The sequence below is a fragment of the Trichosurus vulpecula genome, chromosome 3 (genome assembly GCF_011100635.1).
Source record: "Trichosurus vulpecula isolate mTriVul1 chromosome 3, mTriVul1.pri, whole genome shotgun sequence".
Taxonomy (NCBI): Eukaryota; Metazoa; Chordata; class Mammalia; order Diprotodontia; family Phalangeridae; genus Trichosurus; species Trichosurus vulpecula.
This window is the reverse complement of record NC_050575.1, coordinates 356,041,636-356,056,483: the sequence shown is the minus strand read 5'-3', so window position 1 is coordinate 356,056,483 and position 14,848 is coordinate 356,041,636. Positions and strand designations below refer to the sequence as shown.

General features: G+C 38.3%; 1 protein-coding gene across 1 annotated transcript in view; it reads right to left on the bottom strand.

The window, feature by feature from the left end:
- SOS1 (SOS Ras/Rac guanine nucleotide exchange factor 1) overlaps window positions 1-14,848 on the bottom strand; it is a 149,924-nt gene that overhangs the window by 99,844 nt on the left and 35,232 nt on the right. Inside the window, exons 2-3 of the mRNA XM_036750031.1 lie at window positions 12,472-12,597; window positions 2,158-2,289 (exon numbers count right to left, since the gene is read on the bottom strand). Of these exons, the coding sequence (XP_036605926.1) occupies window positions 2,158-2,289; window positions 12,472-12,597 (258 nt within the window). The remainder of the gene's footprint in view (window positions 1-2,157; window positions 2,290-12,471; window positions 12,598-14,848) is intronic.

Genomic DNA, 14,848 nt, shown 5'->3' with positions numbered 1-14,848 from the left:
GATGTGGAGATGTGATTTCTCTCCTACGGATGCACAGAATTTGCAAACGATGGATGTCCAGTATTAAATACCACACCTCCCACTCTATACCTGGCCTATATAATTGCAGAAGTAGAAAAAGTTGTTCCCCTCAAGCTTGGGCCTAGAATGTATTTTTTTCCATTGAAACAATTTTATAAATAGTGGTTAAATATAACTGTAATCATACCAATAGTAATATATTTCAGGTACACTGTAGGGTAAATATTCTTTGGTGTGCTGGACTGGGAACTCAACCATTTATTACGTAAACTGTGTGTGTGTTTATTCTTTTAGGGTTGACCTGCATTGATGTCTGTTTTAGTTAGTCAATAAGCATTAAATACCTACTATGTGCCAGGCACTGTGCTAAGTGCTGGGGATACAAAGAAAGGCAAAAGACAGTCCCTGTCTTCAAGGAGCTCATAGTCTAGAGGGAGACGACATGCAAACACATATGTACAAACAAGCGATGTACAGGATAATTAGGAAATAATTAGCGGTGTCACTTGCGTGCAGTGGAAGTGTAAGGTCTAAGAAGACTGGAAGGCAGTAGGAGAATAGGTTATGGAGGCCTCAGAATACCAAACAAGATTTTGTATTTGATTCTGGAGGTGAGAGGGCGTCACTGGAATTTATTGAGTATAGGGGTGCTACAGTCAGACCCGCACTTTAGGAAAATCACTTGAATGAAGTGGTGAGAGATTTGAGGTAGGCAGACCAACCAGCAGACATGAGGTGACAACAGCATATACCAGGATAGTAGCAGTATAAGAAAAGAGAAGGGGACATATTTAAAAGATGCTGCAAAGGTGAAATTGATGGGCCACAGAAACAGGTTGGATATGGGGAAAAGAGATAGTGAAGAATCCAGGATGACACCTAGGCTGTGAGCCTGAGGGACTGTGAAGATGATGGTGCTAGACAGCATATGCCACTTTTTCCCCATCTTCCTAAAGACCTATCAAGTATTCTACATATTGCTAATTTAGGAATTTTTCATGGTTTACCAGGGATGGGGAACCTGCGGCCTCAAGGCCACATGTGGCCTTCTTAGGTTCTTGGATACAGCTTTTTAATTGAGTCCAAGTTTTACAGAACAAATCCCTTTAATTAAAGGGATTTGTTCTGTGATGTTTGGATTCAGTCAAAGGGCCACACTTGAGGACCTAGAGGGCCACATGTGGCCTTGAGGCTACAGGTTCTCCATCTCTGGTTTATACCTATTTCATCAGAGAGGTTCAATAAGGAGCAAATAGAAGTTTCTATATTACTTGTCTGAGTTCTTAACCTTTTTTATTTGTCATGGATCTCCTTGGCAGTTTGGTGAAATCTGTCTTTCTTAACATGTTTCTAAAAAATTTATAACTGAAGGAAACATTAAATTTTAGTTAGAGATTAATGAAAATAAAGATGTAGTTTTCTCCTCACATCCAAGTTCAGAGATCCCTGGAAAGATATCCATGAACCTCCAAGGTAAGAATCCCTGGCTTAGTACCTTCTTTATAGACACATAGCTCCCCTATATCAATGGTTCTCAGGTGCGGCCTTGAGTGGTGTCTAGTAAGTTAGACTGGTCTCTTGAAGCAATAACACTCATAATTTTATTAAAAGTTTATAAATTTTGTTTGGAGGAATCAGCAATTTATTCATATTAAAAAACCAATGGTGTCATCAAAAGCAGTGCAATTTTTCCTAATAATTTTGGTGAAATATTTTCTGCTTGTAAAGAGAGTAGATGGGAGTAGGTGGACCATAGGAACTTGTGTCTGAAAAAAGCTTATAGTACTTTGAAAACAATTCCAGAGAACAGGTCTTTATCCAAGATTCTGTGATATGCTTTTAGTGTTTGGATAAAGCTTTATGGCTCCCCCACTTTGAGAAGACTGTATTGGTGACTTGAGATATGGGAAGTCCATGCAGACAGTTATACTTAGGGCTTTCAATCTGTTTCATTATTAGTGTTGTTATTAAGTACTAAAAGTAACAATGGCCAATTAACACATTCCTCTGTATCTCAGGAAATTGTAAAAGAGGAATTTATTTTATCAAGTTACTATAACATGGAGTAAAATATCTTAAAGTGTCTTAGCGGTGACGTTTTTTTGTTTGAAAAATAAAGGAAGAATCCAACTTTACCTTTAATAAAGGGTGAATTTTTTCTACTGGGAGAGATAATGGATTTCTTCGCTTCCTCTTTTCATTAGCAGACTGAGCATCAGCTATTGCCCACTTATCAATTGGATGAGGAAAACTTTTTTGTACACGATCCTTAGAAAGAGGAAAATAGGAATTAAATATCAAATAAATGAAATCAATTGGAGGCAATTTGCTTCAGAGTGCTAGAAATAATGGGATAATATGTGAATAAAGGTCTACTATACATAGTTTTCTCAGTTTGGATTCTCAGGTTTGAATGCACATACCAAATATATTTAAGCTCATCAAAAAAACAACCTTTAATAGCCTGTGAGAGGAAATGAGAATTTTAAATGTCACTGTATTTGCTTAATTATACAATCAAAAGCTACAATGCCCATTACATAAAAAAGACAGAAAAACCTCATTTGTATTACTGTGATCAAGGTACAGGCTGAATAGAACGTTAATATGATTAAGGTGAACACTGTAATTATCTTACAACAGACATTCCACTTAAAAATTGAAGAAACTAGTTATTGGTTGAAGAGTTAAATTATTTTACTAGATAAGCTATGATGTAAATTTATTTCTACACACTCATCCCAAAGATGTCAGAGTAGTCAGTAATTTGAACAATTTTCTGTATAGCACAATTAGGACCACTAGAGGGCGCTACTATACAACAATTTGATCATAAAATTAATTGTTAAGTATTCCTTTTAGGATATAACTAGTAGTCAAATATTACTCTTGATTATTACTCTAAATAACAATTCCTTTTCTGATTTGTCAAAATCTTAATATGTACCTGATACCGTACCAAAAAGAAAAGGGAAAAGATTGCAACATAAATGATTGAGTTCTGCCAAAATGTTTTAAAAACCAAAGCACATTTGTTTTAATCTATGGTTAATACTAAGTCTGCTGAAACTGATGAAAACTGTTGAATCTAAGAAGAAAGTAATTTTAGTACTATTTAAGGAAAATAAAAGAAATTAGAATGCAGGGACAAAGCACTAAAATAAAACAACTTGAAAATGTTCATTTCTGGGTTAGGTATTAGGACTATATTGCCTCTTAAAAGGAATTTGATGGTGTGGTTTACCCCCTATTTTGAGAATAACTTTTGTAGTATTAGTACTAATTGTCCTTTAAAAATCATATAGCATTTCCTGTGAATCCATCAGGATCAGGAGTTTTTTTTTTCTTTCGTAGTTCCTTCACAACTTATTTAATTTCCCTCTGACATTATCTCCAGTTTATCCTTATATGTATTGTATATATTTTGTTTGCATATTATCTCCTCCATTAGACTGTGAGTTCCTTGAGAGCAGGGACTGGTTTTGTTTTGTTTTTGCCTTTTTTTTTTTGTATCCCCAGTGCTTGGCATATTGCCTGGAACACTTGTTTCAGTTGTGACAGACTCTCTGTGACCCCATTTGAGGTCTTGGGAAAGATACCGGAGTGGTTTGTCATTTCTTTCTCCAGCTCATTTCACATATGAGGAAACTGAGGCAAACAGGATTAAGTGGCCTGCCCAGACAGCTAGTTTGAGACTGGATCTGAACTCAGAGAAATGAGTCTTCCTGACTTGAGGCCCAATATTCTATCTATGGCACCATCTAGCCAGTATGCTTGATGATGACATCCTTTGACTCAGCAATCCTGATCCTGAGTCTATACCCCACAAATGAATCAGAAAAAGAAGAAAAACAACCATGCCATAGAAAAAATATTTGTGGGAACTCTTTTTGTTGTAATAAGATCTGGAAACCTTAGTTTCAACTGGGCAATGGCTAAAGAAATTATGGTATATGATTATAATAGGATATTATTGTTCTATAGGAAATGATTAAAAGAATGGTTTTAGAGACCTCTGGAAAGCTTTTTATGAAGTGATTCAAAGTAAATAAAGCAACCCATGTAACAATATGTTAAAGAAAAACTTATGAATGCTGATCAATGGGGTGACCAGTCATGACTCCAGAGGACTGACGATGAAGCATGACATCCAGCTCTTGAGAGAGGAGATATTTTTGGACATAACTATATTGATTTGTTACAAAGAATGCAGTTTTTCTCTTTTTTTAATTGTGAGAGGGGAGCAACTAGGAGCAAAAGAGAGCTAGTAATAGTGTTGAGAAAAAAGAAACAAAAGAGAGTCATTGAAGCATTATTTAAAATGCACTCAAGGGAATAGAAAGATGCTCACGGAGAAATATAGACAAGCAAGAAAGCTTGCTGATTTTTGTTAATGGTGATTTAAAAAAAAAAAAAGCAGTACATAGAAACTCCCAGTTGCATAATCTTTTTCTCTTCTTCTCTTTCTATTCTCTTTTCTCTTCTTCAATCCCCTACCTGCTTCTCTTTCCTTCTCTCTCCCCACTTCTCCCTCCTTCCCTAATTCTCTTCCTTCCCCACACCCCCAAAAGAGTTTGTGTGGTTATTTGGGCACAGGAAAAAATCATGGAATTAAAGATCTAAAAGTGGAAAAAATCTGACAGGCCACCTAGTCCAATTCCTTCATTTTTCAGATTAAGAAACTGGGGGCTATGGGTGTTAAATAGAGTGTCCAAATAGGTAAGTAAGCACCTGAGGCAGGATTTGAACCCAGGTTCTTTGACTCCAGAAATAGTGCTCTGGGAGAAGCTATGCAACTGTGATATATTCTATGGTAGGTCTGTCAAAAGAAATTAGAGGAAGCACAGTGTCTGGTATTTAAATAATAGCCACTTAAGAGGTGCCTGATGAATTTGAATTTGAGTTGAAGGACTGGTGGTATGAGGGTGTTGTACCAGAATGACTTTAGGGAGGCAATACACAACCCTCAGAAGAGTCAAATGGAAAAGTCATGAGAAGCAGAAATCAGTTCAGATTGCTAAAGAATAGAAATAAAAACTACAATTATAAATGGAGATCTGATAGGCTAATAAAGAAAGGAGAAATTAGAGACAAAATATAACTTCATTATACAACATGAAAAAGGAGGATCAAAGAAAATTTTATATATACTCCAACCTCTATACATCAAAAAGGAATCGTCAAGGTGCTGCAGCAAGGTGTTTTTTTTTTACTCTTTTGTATATGTTTAATTCATTTTAATAAAAAAGGTTAACAAAAGAAATTCTACTTACATATTTACCAAATTATATTATGAAACGATTCAAAGCACACAATTTAAAAAAAAAACAGGATAAATTAAAAAGCAGAAAGGCCCAGATAATATGCAGCTGAGCTACAAGATATATTACCAGACACTGAATAAAATAGAAGAACACCAAATCAATTAAACATTTCCTGCTGACAATAAGTAGAATACTGTTAATTTGGTCTTCATTAATTTGGAACCTGTGATACCCCTACAGGATTGTTCTTTGTTTATCCACCCTTTTCTCCATAGCTCAAATCATGTACATAAGATTATAAGAAGAATGTTCACAATTCTTAAGCTGTTTTTAAGCACTTAGATTTAATTCAAGTCAATCGCAAACAATGTCTTAGTTATGCTGGGTCTGGTCCTTGTAGGAAGCACCAATGTACGTGGGAGGCCATGTGGTGCAAGAGAAAGAGTGATGCATTTGCTGTCCTGGCTCTGTGTGACCTTGGACAAGCCACTTGACTTCTCCAACTCATACCTGTTCGTAAAAATTAGGTGGTTAAATCTGGAAGGTCTTTTCCAATTCTAAATCTATGAACCTATGATACATAACTGCATGCTAATCAGAAAGCATTCTTATTTACTTATCAACACAGAACCACTATTAAGCAATATTTTGTTAATCTAAGTGATTTTATTTATATAGTAAAAGTGCTTTTTTAAAAAAATTAAAATCAGACCTAATAATTTATGCTGGCTTTTCCCCAGATTTCTTTAAATTGGGTCAAGTTCTTCCTGTAAATGTTATTTTCCACTTGTAGTTTCCTAAAATCCATAGAATCCAGTCCAAAAAACATTTTAAGGTGCCTCCTATGTGCCAGACACTGTGCTAAGTGCTGGGAATACAATTAATTAAAAGAAAGACAGTTTCTGTCCCTAAGGAACTTACAATCTAATTGGGGGGGAGGGGGGAACAACACACAAAAAGAATGTAGGAAAGGTTGGGGGTGGAGACACCAGGGGTTACCAAGAGTGGGAGGCACCCTGTTCTGTAGAGTTGAAGCCAGGCAGAGCAACAGATGCAGAAGAGGGATGAGTTGAGAGTCCAGTTTCTACCTTCTATAAAGGAAAGTATTGGAAGAAGTTTGGTACTCTCCCCTCCAGCCCTCCAATTCAAGAGGAAAAGAGGCTGAAGGAGGGGGTATCAAGCAAGGCTTGAGTTGGCAGCATGGTGATGATGTTTAGAAATGAGGGGCTTAATCCTAAGAGAGTCACCTCATTTCAGGGAGTCGAAAGCAGGCAGTGTAGCAGTTGCAAAGTGTAACGAGAATGTTGATTTGATGATTTCTCTTTTACCTCAAAATACAGATGAAGTATTTGCTATGCTCACCAAACACAAGAGTAGTTTGTGTTTTCCAGTGTTTCTCCCTAGAAAAGAACTATGACTATTCTTCAATGGAAATAACAAAATTCAAAAGAATTGTAAACTATTAACAACTGTATGAAAGACTGCTCCCAATCATAATTAAGAGAAATGCAAATCAAAATTTGAGGTTTCATCTCACACTTAGTAAGTTGGCAAGATAATTCGGAAGCACAATCAATAACCAAGCATTTACTAAGCACCCAGTATTTTCAAGGGGGCAGCTAGGTGGGTCAGTGGATAGGGTGCCATGCCTGGAGTTGGGAAGACTCCTCTTCCTGGATTCAGATCTGACCTCAAATACTTCCTAGCTGTTTGACCCCGGGCAAGTCATTTAACTCTGTTTGCCTCTGTTTCTCATCTGTAAAATGAGCTGGAGAAGGAAATGACAAACCACTCCAGCATCTTTGCCAAGAAAACCCCAAATATGGTTCACAAAGAGTTGGACATGACTGAAATGACTCAACACATTTTGGAGGAACTGTTCTGGGCACTAGGAAGACAAAGACAAAGAAAGGAACATTCCCTACTCTCAAGTGGCTTATAGTCTTACTTGCAAGGTAACAAATGAACAAACAAATAAATAAATAAAATGAACACAAAATAAATACAAGTCAACAAGCACGTATTAGCCAAGCATTAGCAAAGCATTGTGCTAAGTAAGCACTAGGGACGCAAAGAAAGGCCAACTAGCCCCACTCCAGACCAGTCCAATGGGTGAGGGGGAAAAGGGAGGAGAGGATGACGTGCAAATAACTATATATGAACAAGAAATATCCAGGATAAACTGGAGACAACCTCAGAGGAAAAGAATGGCTACCTGCAACAGATAGTTAATAAACCTTTATTAAGTGCTGACTACGTGCAAGGCACTATGCTGTTCTCTGAGCTCACAAAGAAAGGAAAAACACAGGCCCTGCTCTCAAGCAGTTTACAATCTAACGAGGGAGACAACATGCAAATAACCATGTACAAACAAGATATATAGAGTGTAAATGAGAGGTATTCTCAGAGGGAAGGGACTAGCCCTAAAGAAGACCAGCAAAGACTTCTCGCAGGTAGGATTTGAGCTGAGACTGAAGTGGCATAGTGGATAAAAGGCCGAGCTTAGAGCCAGGAAGATTCATCTTCATGAGTTCAAATCTGGCTTCAGCTGTGTAACCTGGGCCAGTCATTTAACCCTGTTTACTTCAGTTCCTCACCTGCAAAGTGAGCTAAAGAAGGCAATGGCAAACCATTCCAGCATCTTTGCCAAGAAAACCCCAAATGGGGTCATGAAGAGTCAGGCATGACAGAAAATGACTGAACAACAACAGAAGGTGGAGAAAAGGCAAGAGCATTCTGAGCGTGGGGGTCACCCTGTTGGGACTCTCCAGTTGGGAGATGAAATGTCTTGTTCAAGGAATAGCACTGAGCCCAGTGTCAATGGATCACAGAGTATGTGGAGAGGCGTAAGTTGTGAGAAAACTGGAAAGAGAAGGGGAAGGGGAGGAGATAAGCATTTACATAATACACCTATGTGTATGTGCTAAGAGCTTTACAAGTATTATCTCATTTGATCCTCTCAACAAACCTGGGAAGTAGGTATTATAATTATTGTTATTTGCATTTTACAGATGAGGCAAGTGAGGCACATAGAGGTTAAGTGACTTGCTCAGGGTCACACAGTTAGTGTCTGAAGCTGGATTTGAACTCAGGCCTTCCTGATTCCTGGCCCAATTCTCTATCTGCTATGCTACCCAGATAGCAAGAGGGGGCTGGGAGGGGGGTGAGGAGGGAGCCAGGTTATGAATGGCTTTAAAAGTCATACAGAGGATTTTATATCTGATCCTGCAAGCGACAGGGAGCCACTGGAGTTTACTGCATGGGGGCTGGGGAAAAGGGGGAGAGTGACATGATATATTCCTGGTTCTTTAGGAAGATCATTTTGATAACTGAGTGAAGGATGGACTGGAATGGAGAGAGACTTGAGGCAAAGAGATCAGTCAGCAGGCTTTTGCATTAGTCCAGATGTGAGGTGATAAGAGCCTGCACCAGGGTGGTAGCAGTGTCAAAGGAGAGAAACGGCAATATATAAGATGCTGTAAAGGTAAAATCAGGTAGAACTGAGGGGACTTGGCAACGATTGGTTATAGGGGGTGACAGAGAGTTGAGGATGATGCCTAGATGACTGATGGTGATGCCCTTGACAGTAATACGGAAGTTAGTAAGAGAGAAGGGAGATAATGAGTTTAGTTTTGGATATGGTGGGTTTGGCCAGGTGGATCCAGATGATAACTGAATCCAAAGGAGCTGAAGAGATTACCAAGCAAAACAGCTAAAGAGAGAAGACTTAGGACAGAGCCTGGGGGGTGGAGGTGGGGTGGGGGAGCTCTGTCTGGAGGAAGATACATCAAGGGAGACGAAGTAGAGGTGAGATAGGTAGGAAGAGAATCAGCAAAGAGTAGCGTCACAAAAATCTAGAGAAGTGGGGGCAGCTAGGTGGCTCATTGAGTAGAGCACTGGCCCTGGAGTCAGAAGGACCTGAGTTCAAATCTGGCCTCAGACACTTGATGCATGTACTAGCTGTGTGACCTTGGGCAAGTCACTTAACCCCAACTGCCCTGCCAAAAAAGCAAAAAAAAAAAAATCTAGAAAAGAGAGTATCAAGGGGAAGAAGGTGATTAACAGTCTCAAAGGCTGCACAAGTCAAGTAGAAAGAAGACTGAAAAAAGGCCATTAGATTCAGCAATTAAGAGATCATTAACAACTTTGGAGAGAGCAATTTCAGTTGAAATATGATATTGGAAGCCAAAGGGTAGTTAGGAAGAGAGTGAGAGGAAAGAAGTGGAAGAAACTATTGTAGCTGGCTTTTTCAAGATGTTTATCCAGGAAAGCTATAAGAAGATAGATAGTGGGATTTATGGATAAAATAATGGCTTCTTTTCGAAGATGGGGAAATACACAGTAGACAGGGAGAAACTGAAGATTAGTAAAACAGTGGGGATAATAGAAGGGGCCATCTGATGGAGAAAATGGAACATAATGGGATCACTTGTACAAGTAGAGGGGCTTGCTTTGGCAATGAGAAAGGCCACCTCTTCATGTGAGATAGGAGGGAAGGAAGAGATAATAACTGAAGGCATTTGGGTGATTTGAGATGTAGAAGAGAGGGTGAATGGTCTCATGTAAAAAATATGAGGCAAGATCTCAGCTGAAAGTGTTTGGGAGCCATGGGAGGGAGGTTTGATGAGCTAGGAAAAAATCTTGTAAAGGTGTTGTAGTAAGTTGGACAGTAAATCAGTAGGAAAGTATAAAAGGACTTCCCTGTTCCAGTGAGTGCCCAGGTGAAGTTATGTGATCAGTTTATAGTGGACCTACTCAGCTCAGCACATGAACATAGGTGAAAGTAGGGGATGGGAGAATAATGCTTGGCAGGACAAGACTGGCTATAAGATAAGGGGGCAAAGTACCCAAAAAGAGATGATAGTATAGACTTGAACTGGTTTATCAAATGATCAACATGAAGAAGAGAAGACAGATTAACTAGTGCAAGATTGATGGTCAAGGAACAAACTGAGAGGCAGAGGAATTTAAGGTAATGGCAAAGACAAAGCAAATGTTTGGAAGGGATGGGTGTGAGTTGTAAAATAGAGGAAAATATGAATGGATAAGAGATTATAATCACATAAAGGAATTACAGAGTTCATGAACTTGGAAGTAGAATACTTATGGGTGACAGTAGCATTAAGGGTCTGACCATCTCTGCATGTAGATAAGGTAGGGTGGCAATTAAGAGGTCAATGGCATCTTTGAAGAAAGAAACTTCAGTTAATTAAGAGGGTTCATTGGTCAGTCAGTCAACAAGTATTTATTAATTACTTAGTAAGTGCTAGACACTGTGCTAAGCACTGGAGATATGAAGGAAGGCAAATTCATCATCCCTGACCTCAAGGAACTCACAATCTGATGATGGAAAAAACATGCAAATAACTATGTATAAATGAGATACATACAGTGTAAATGGAAGGTAAGAAAAGCCTCCAGCTAAAGATGGATTCATGCTGAGTCTTCAAAGAATCTTGAAGGAAACTACAAAGCAGGTATGAGAAGGAGAGCGTTCCAATCATGGGGGACAGTGGACTTACATGAATGGAGCTGGAACTGGAGCTGGAGTTGATTTGAGGAATGGGGAGGCTTTAAGAGAATCACTTTGGCAGTTAAGTAGGGGACGGATTGGAGTAGGAAAAGACTTTAGTCAGGGAAACCAAATAGAAGACTATTGCGATAATTCAGACGAGACATGATGGGTTCTGTACTGAGGTGGTAGATGTGCAAATAGAGAGGAGGAGACATTTATGAGAGATGTTCGGAATAAACAAGTAACAAAATCTGTAACAGCCAGGAAACGTGGGGTGACTTCAAGAGAAGAATAGGGATGACACTTGGGTTGCAAGCCTGGGTAACCAAGAGGATGGTAGTACCCTCAACAATAATGGAAAGTTCAAAGGAGTTGGAATTTGTGAGAGAGAGAAGCCAGGTTCTGTTTAGTTTCCTCACATATCAAAAATGAAGGGGTTAGACTAGATGATTTATCTCAAAGGTCCCTTCAAGTTCTAAAATTTCTGAATTAGATATGAGGAAAATTGTAGACACTGTTTAAGATTAAGTGATCCAATTGTCTCTTGGCTCCAATTAGGCTCACATAAGAAACAAAGGGATTAAATTTGAAGAGTTCAGTTAGAAATGAGGAAGAACTTGAATATAGGGGGAATTCAGGTTATGGAAATTTTAGTTCTAATTCTGAATGGCTGAGATGTATTCTAACTATCTTCCAACTAAAGTAGTCAACTAAACAATAAAAGTGGAATTCATTGGAAAGATAGAAACATAAAAACAGAAAACCACTTTGAAATTAAATAATATCATTAAAAATTCAGCTAGTTCTAAAGGGTACATTTTGTTTTGTATCATTTTGCTTTTCAAAAACAAATTTCTAACATGGCAAATAGGATGCTTAGTTCACAAATCTAGAAAGGTATATCTAGCAATCATTTGCACAGAAATGACAATTAAGCCCATAAAAATCTATCAAGGTCATTGAGAGAATTGGGAGAGATAGGGTCCAGAGCAAAATATTGAGGAACATTCAGTAAAAGGAAATGATATAGATAATATTTGGGCATAGAAAACAGAAGAAACAGTCTGTTAGGTATAAGGAAAACCAGGAGAGAACCATGTCACAAGAACCCAAAGAAGACAGACTTTTTTAAAACACTAGAAAAGGCTAGAAAAAAATATTTTGTAATGCTAGGAATTCAATAGGACTTAGCACATTATAACATTAGCACAAAGCTACTATTTAGGTAGCCAACTTATTTAAAAACAAAATATGAAACCAGACAAATAAAAGCTTAATTTAACCAGCATTTTTAAAAAATAAAATCTTACTTTTTTCAGTGAACAAGCATCAATTTTATCTCCTTACAACCACTCCCGGCCAATGAAAAAATAAATAAGAATAAACCCTCCTAGCAATTCTGCATAGTCAAGCAAAACAAATTCTTGTATTGGTCATGTCCAAAAAATATATGCCTCATTTTGACTCTGAGTCTATCATTTCTCCACCACGAGGTAGATAGCATACTTCATTGGTCTTCTGGAAAACCTACCTAACATAAAGGTTAAATAGATCCATTCTTTATTTTATAATATTGTACATTTTTATGAAGAGCCAATTTAATTCCCTAACGGCATTGTAACACCACACACATAGAGATCACACACACTTATACGTGAAAAATTATCATACCTCAACATCTAAAACGCTTCGGGGTTGAGCTTGGCACAGCATACTTAAAAGCTGCAGAATTAACTCTTCAACATACTGGAGAGCATCCTCATTTGATGCAAGTGTAGGATGGACTTGCATCTGGACCTACAACCACAAAGAAATGTAATTAAATTTAGTTTTTGCTAGTCACTGTTCACAGTGTGGTATTCATGAATTTGGTAAATGTCATAAAAAATTTCCAATGAAAAACATAATTGCATACATATAAAGTAAGGTATTACTGGCTGGTTAGTTTTTATTATTAGATTTTTAAAATTAAAAATAATTTAAAGCAAATACATGCTTTCTTGAGTACACGATTGTCGACTTGAATTTATTTTGTGTTCATGATATACACATGACTGCTAGAATATAAACCCCTGGAGATTAGGGGATATTTTTGTCTTCATCTTTATATCCCCAGTGCCCAGCACAATTCCTCAAAATTGCTAGGTGCTTAAAAAATATTTTCTGATTGTCTTTCAAAATCAACCCTTCCAACACTATTTCATCTTTTGTTACTTTGCCGATGTACAATGTGTGAGGTGAAACCTTAGCTTTAGTTTGTTTTACATTTCTCTTTATTAGTAATGATTTAATATGGTGGTCAATAATTTATAATTCTTTCGTTTGGCTTAAAAGCCCTTCATAAGTGGGCCCTTTCCTACCTTTCCAGCTCTCCAAGGTCAGTATCCAATGATACTGAACTCCTTGCTTTTCCTTTTATAGAACACTCTACCTCTGGATTCGAGTCATTTTCACTGGCTGTCCCCCATGCCTGGAATTAACTCTTTCTCCTCGTTTCTGCCTCCCCACTGGAAAAAAAAAAACCCGACTTCTACAAGAAGCTATTCTCTAGGCTTCCCCTCTGTTGATTATCTCCAGTTTATCTTGTTTGTTTAGAGTTGTTTGCATGTTGTTTGTCCCATTGGACTGTGAGCTCCGTGAGGGCAGAACTGTCTTGCTTTCTTTGTATCTCCAGTGATTACTTAACACAGTGCCTATCATAGTAACATACTTTTGGACTTAATGACTGACTAGAATCACATCATGGCTTGGCCACACATTAGCTCTGTGACCTTGAGCAAGTCATTTAACCTTTCAGTGCCCAAATAATTCTCTATGAGTTTCGATGAGTTTCCTACAGCAATGAAATCACAGGTTCTAATTCCTTTCCTTCCCTCCCCATTTACATCTAAACTCAGTCTCAGGTCATTTTAGAAATCCATGAGGAGCACTCTACTGACCAAAAGTCTGTCTACCTCAGTTTTCTCTTCTCTAAAGTGGGGAAAAGGAAAGCCCTTCCCTCCCAGGGTTGGTATGAGGATAAAATAATACTCATAAGATGCTTGGCAAACTCTAAAGGGCTAGGTAGCTGTTAGCTATTAATATATTACTGTTGTTGTTGCTGCTGCCGTTGGGCACTAGTGGCAGAGTGAAGCTCTCCATAAATGATATTCAAATTTGGTTCCTGACACAGCAGCATAGAGCAATACTTCATACAATTCCTGAAATGACTCCCATTTAAATTATGTTTTATGGTGTGCAAAGGTCTTTCCTCACAATACACTAATTGAGGCGTGTGCTCCATTATTACCTCCATTTTACAAATAAGGAAACAGAAACTCTAAAAGGTTAAATGATTTGCCCATAATTATACAGCTAGCTAAGTGTCTGAGGAAGGGAAGAAGTGCTGATATAGCGCCTATTGGGTGCTGGGCCCTTTACAAATACTATCTCACTTGATCCTTAAAACAACTAGGTAGATGCTGTTATTTAACCCTATTTTACAATTGAGTTAACTGAGGCAGAGACTAAGTGACTTGCCCAAGTTTACACATCTAGTCAGCATCAGAAGGCTAGATTTGAACCTAGGTCTTCTTGCCTCTAGGCACAGCAGTCTACCCCCTGCACTACCTTGATGAGAAGGGATTCGAGTAGACAAATATAGCACGAGTACTATAATAGTCCATGGTATTTTGATATGCAATAAAATCATGTTACCTTCTTTTCCACATTTGCCTCAAAACCTCTCCTTTGTGCATTCATGCCTTCCTACTCCCTCAAGTACCAGTCACCTCCAGGAGTTCCAATTCCCACCCCCCCACCCCCCAAGGTAGGACAAGTGGTCCTTTCAAGCACCAAATCTCCTAGAAAACATGCAGAGCAAGGTCCCCATCTCCCTTCAAAGAGCATCTCTCTTCACTCACAGGACCATTCATCAGTAGAACGAACCCCCTGCCCACCACCAAAACAAGGCTTCCTTTTTCCCTCTTCCCTTTCCATTTCTTTCCCCCTTCTCCTCATCCACACCTCTAGAGAGCAGATTATATAGCTGTCACAGCTAAGGGTAGGA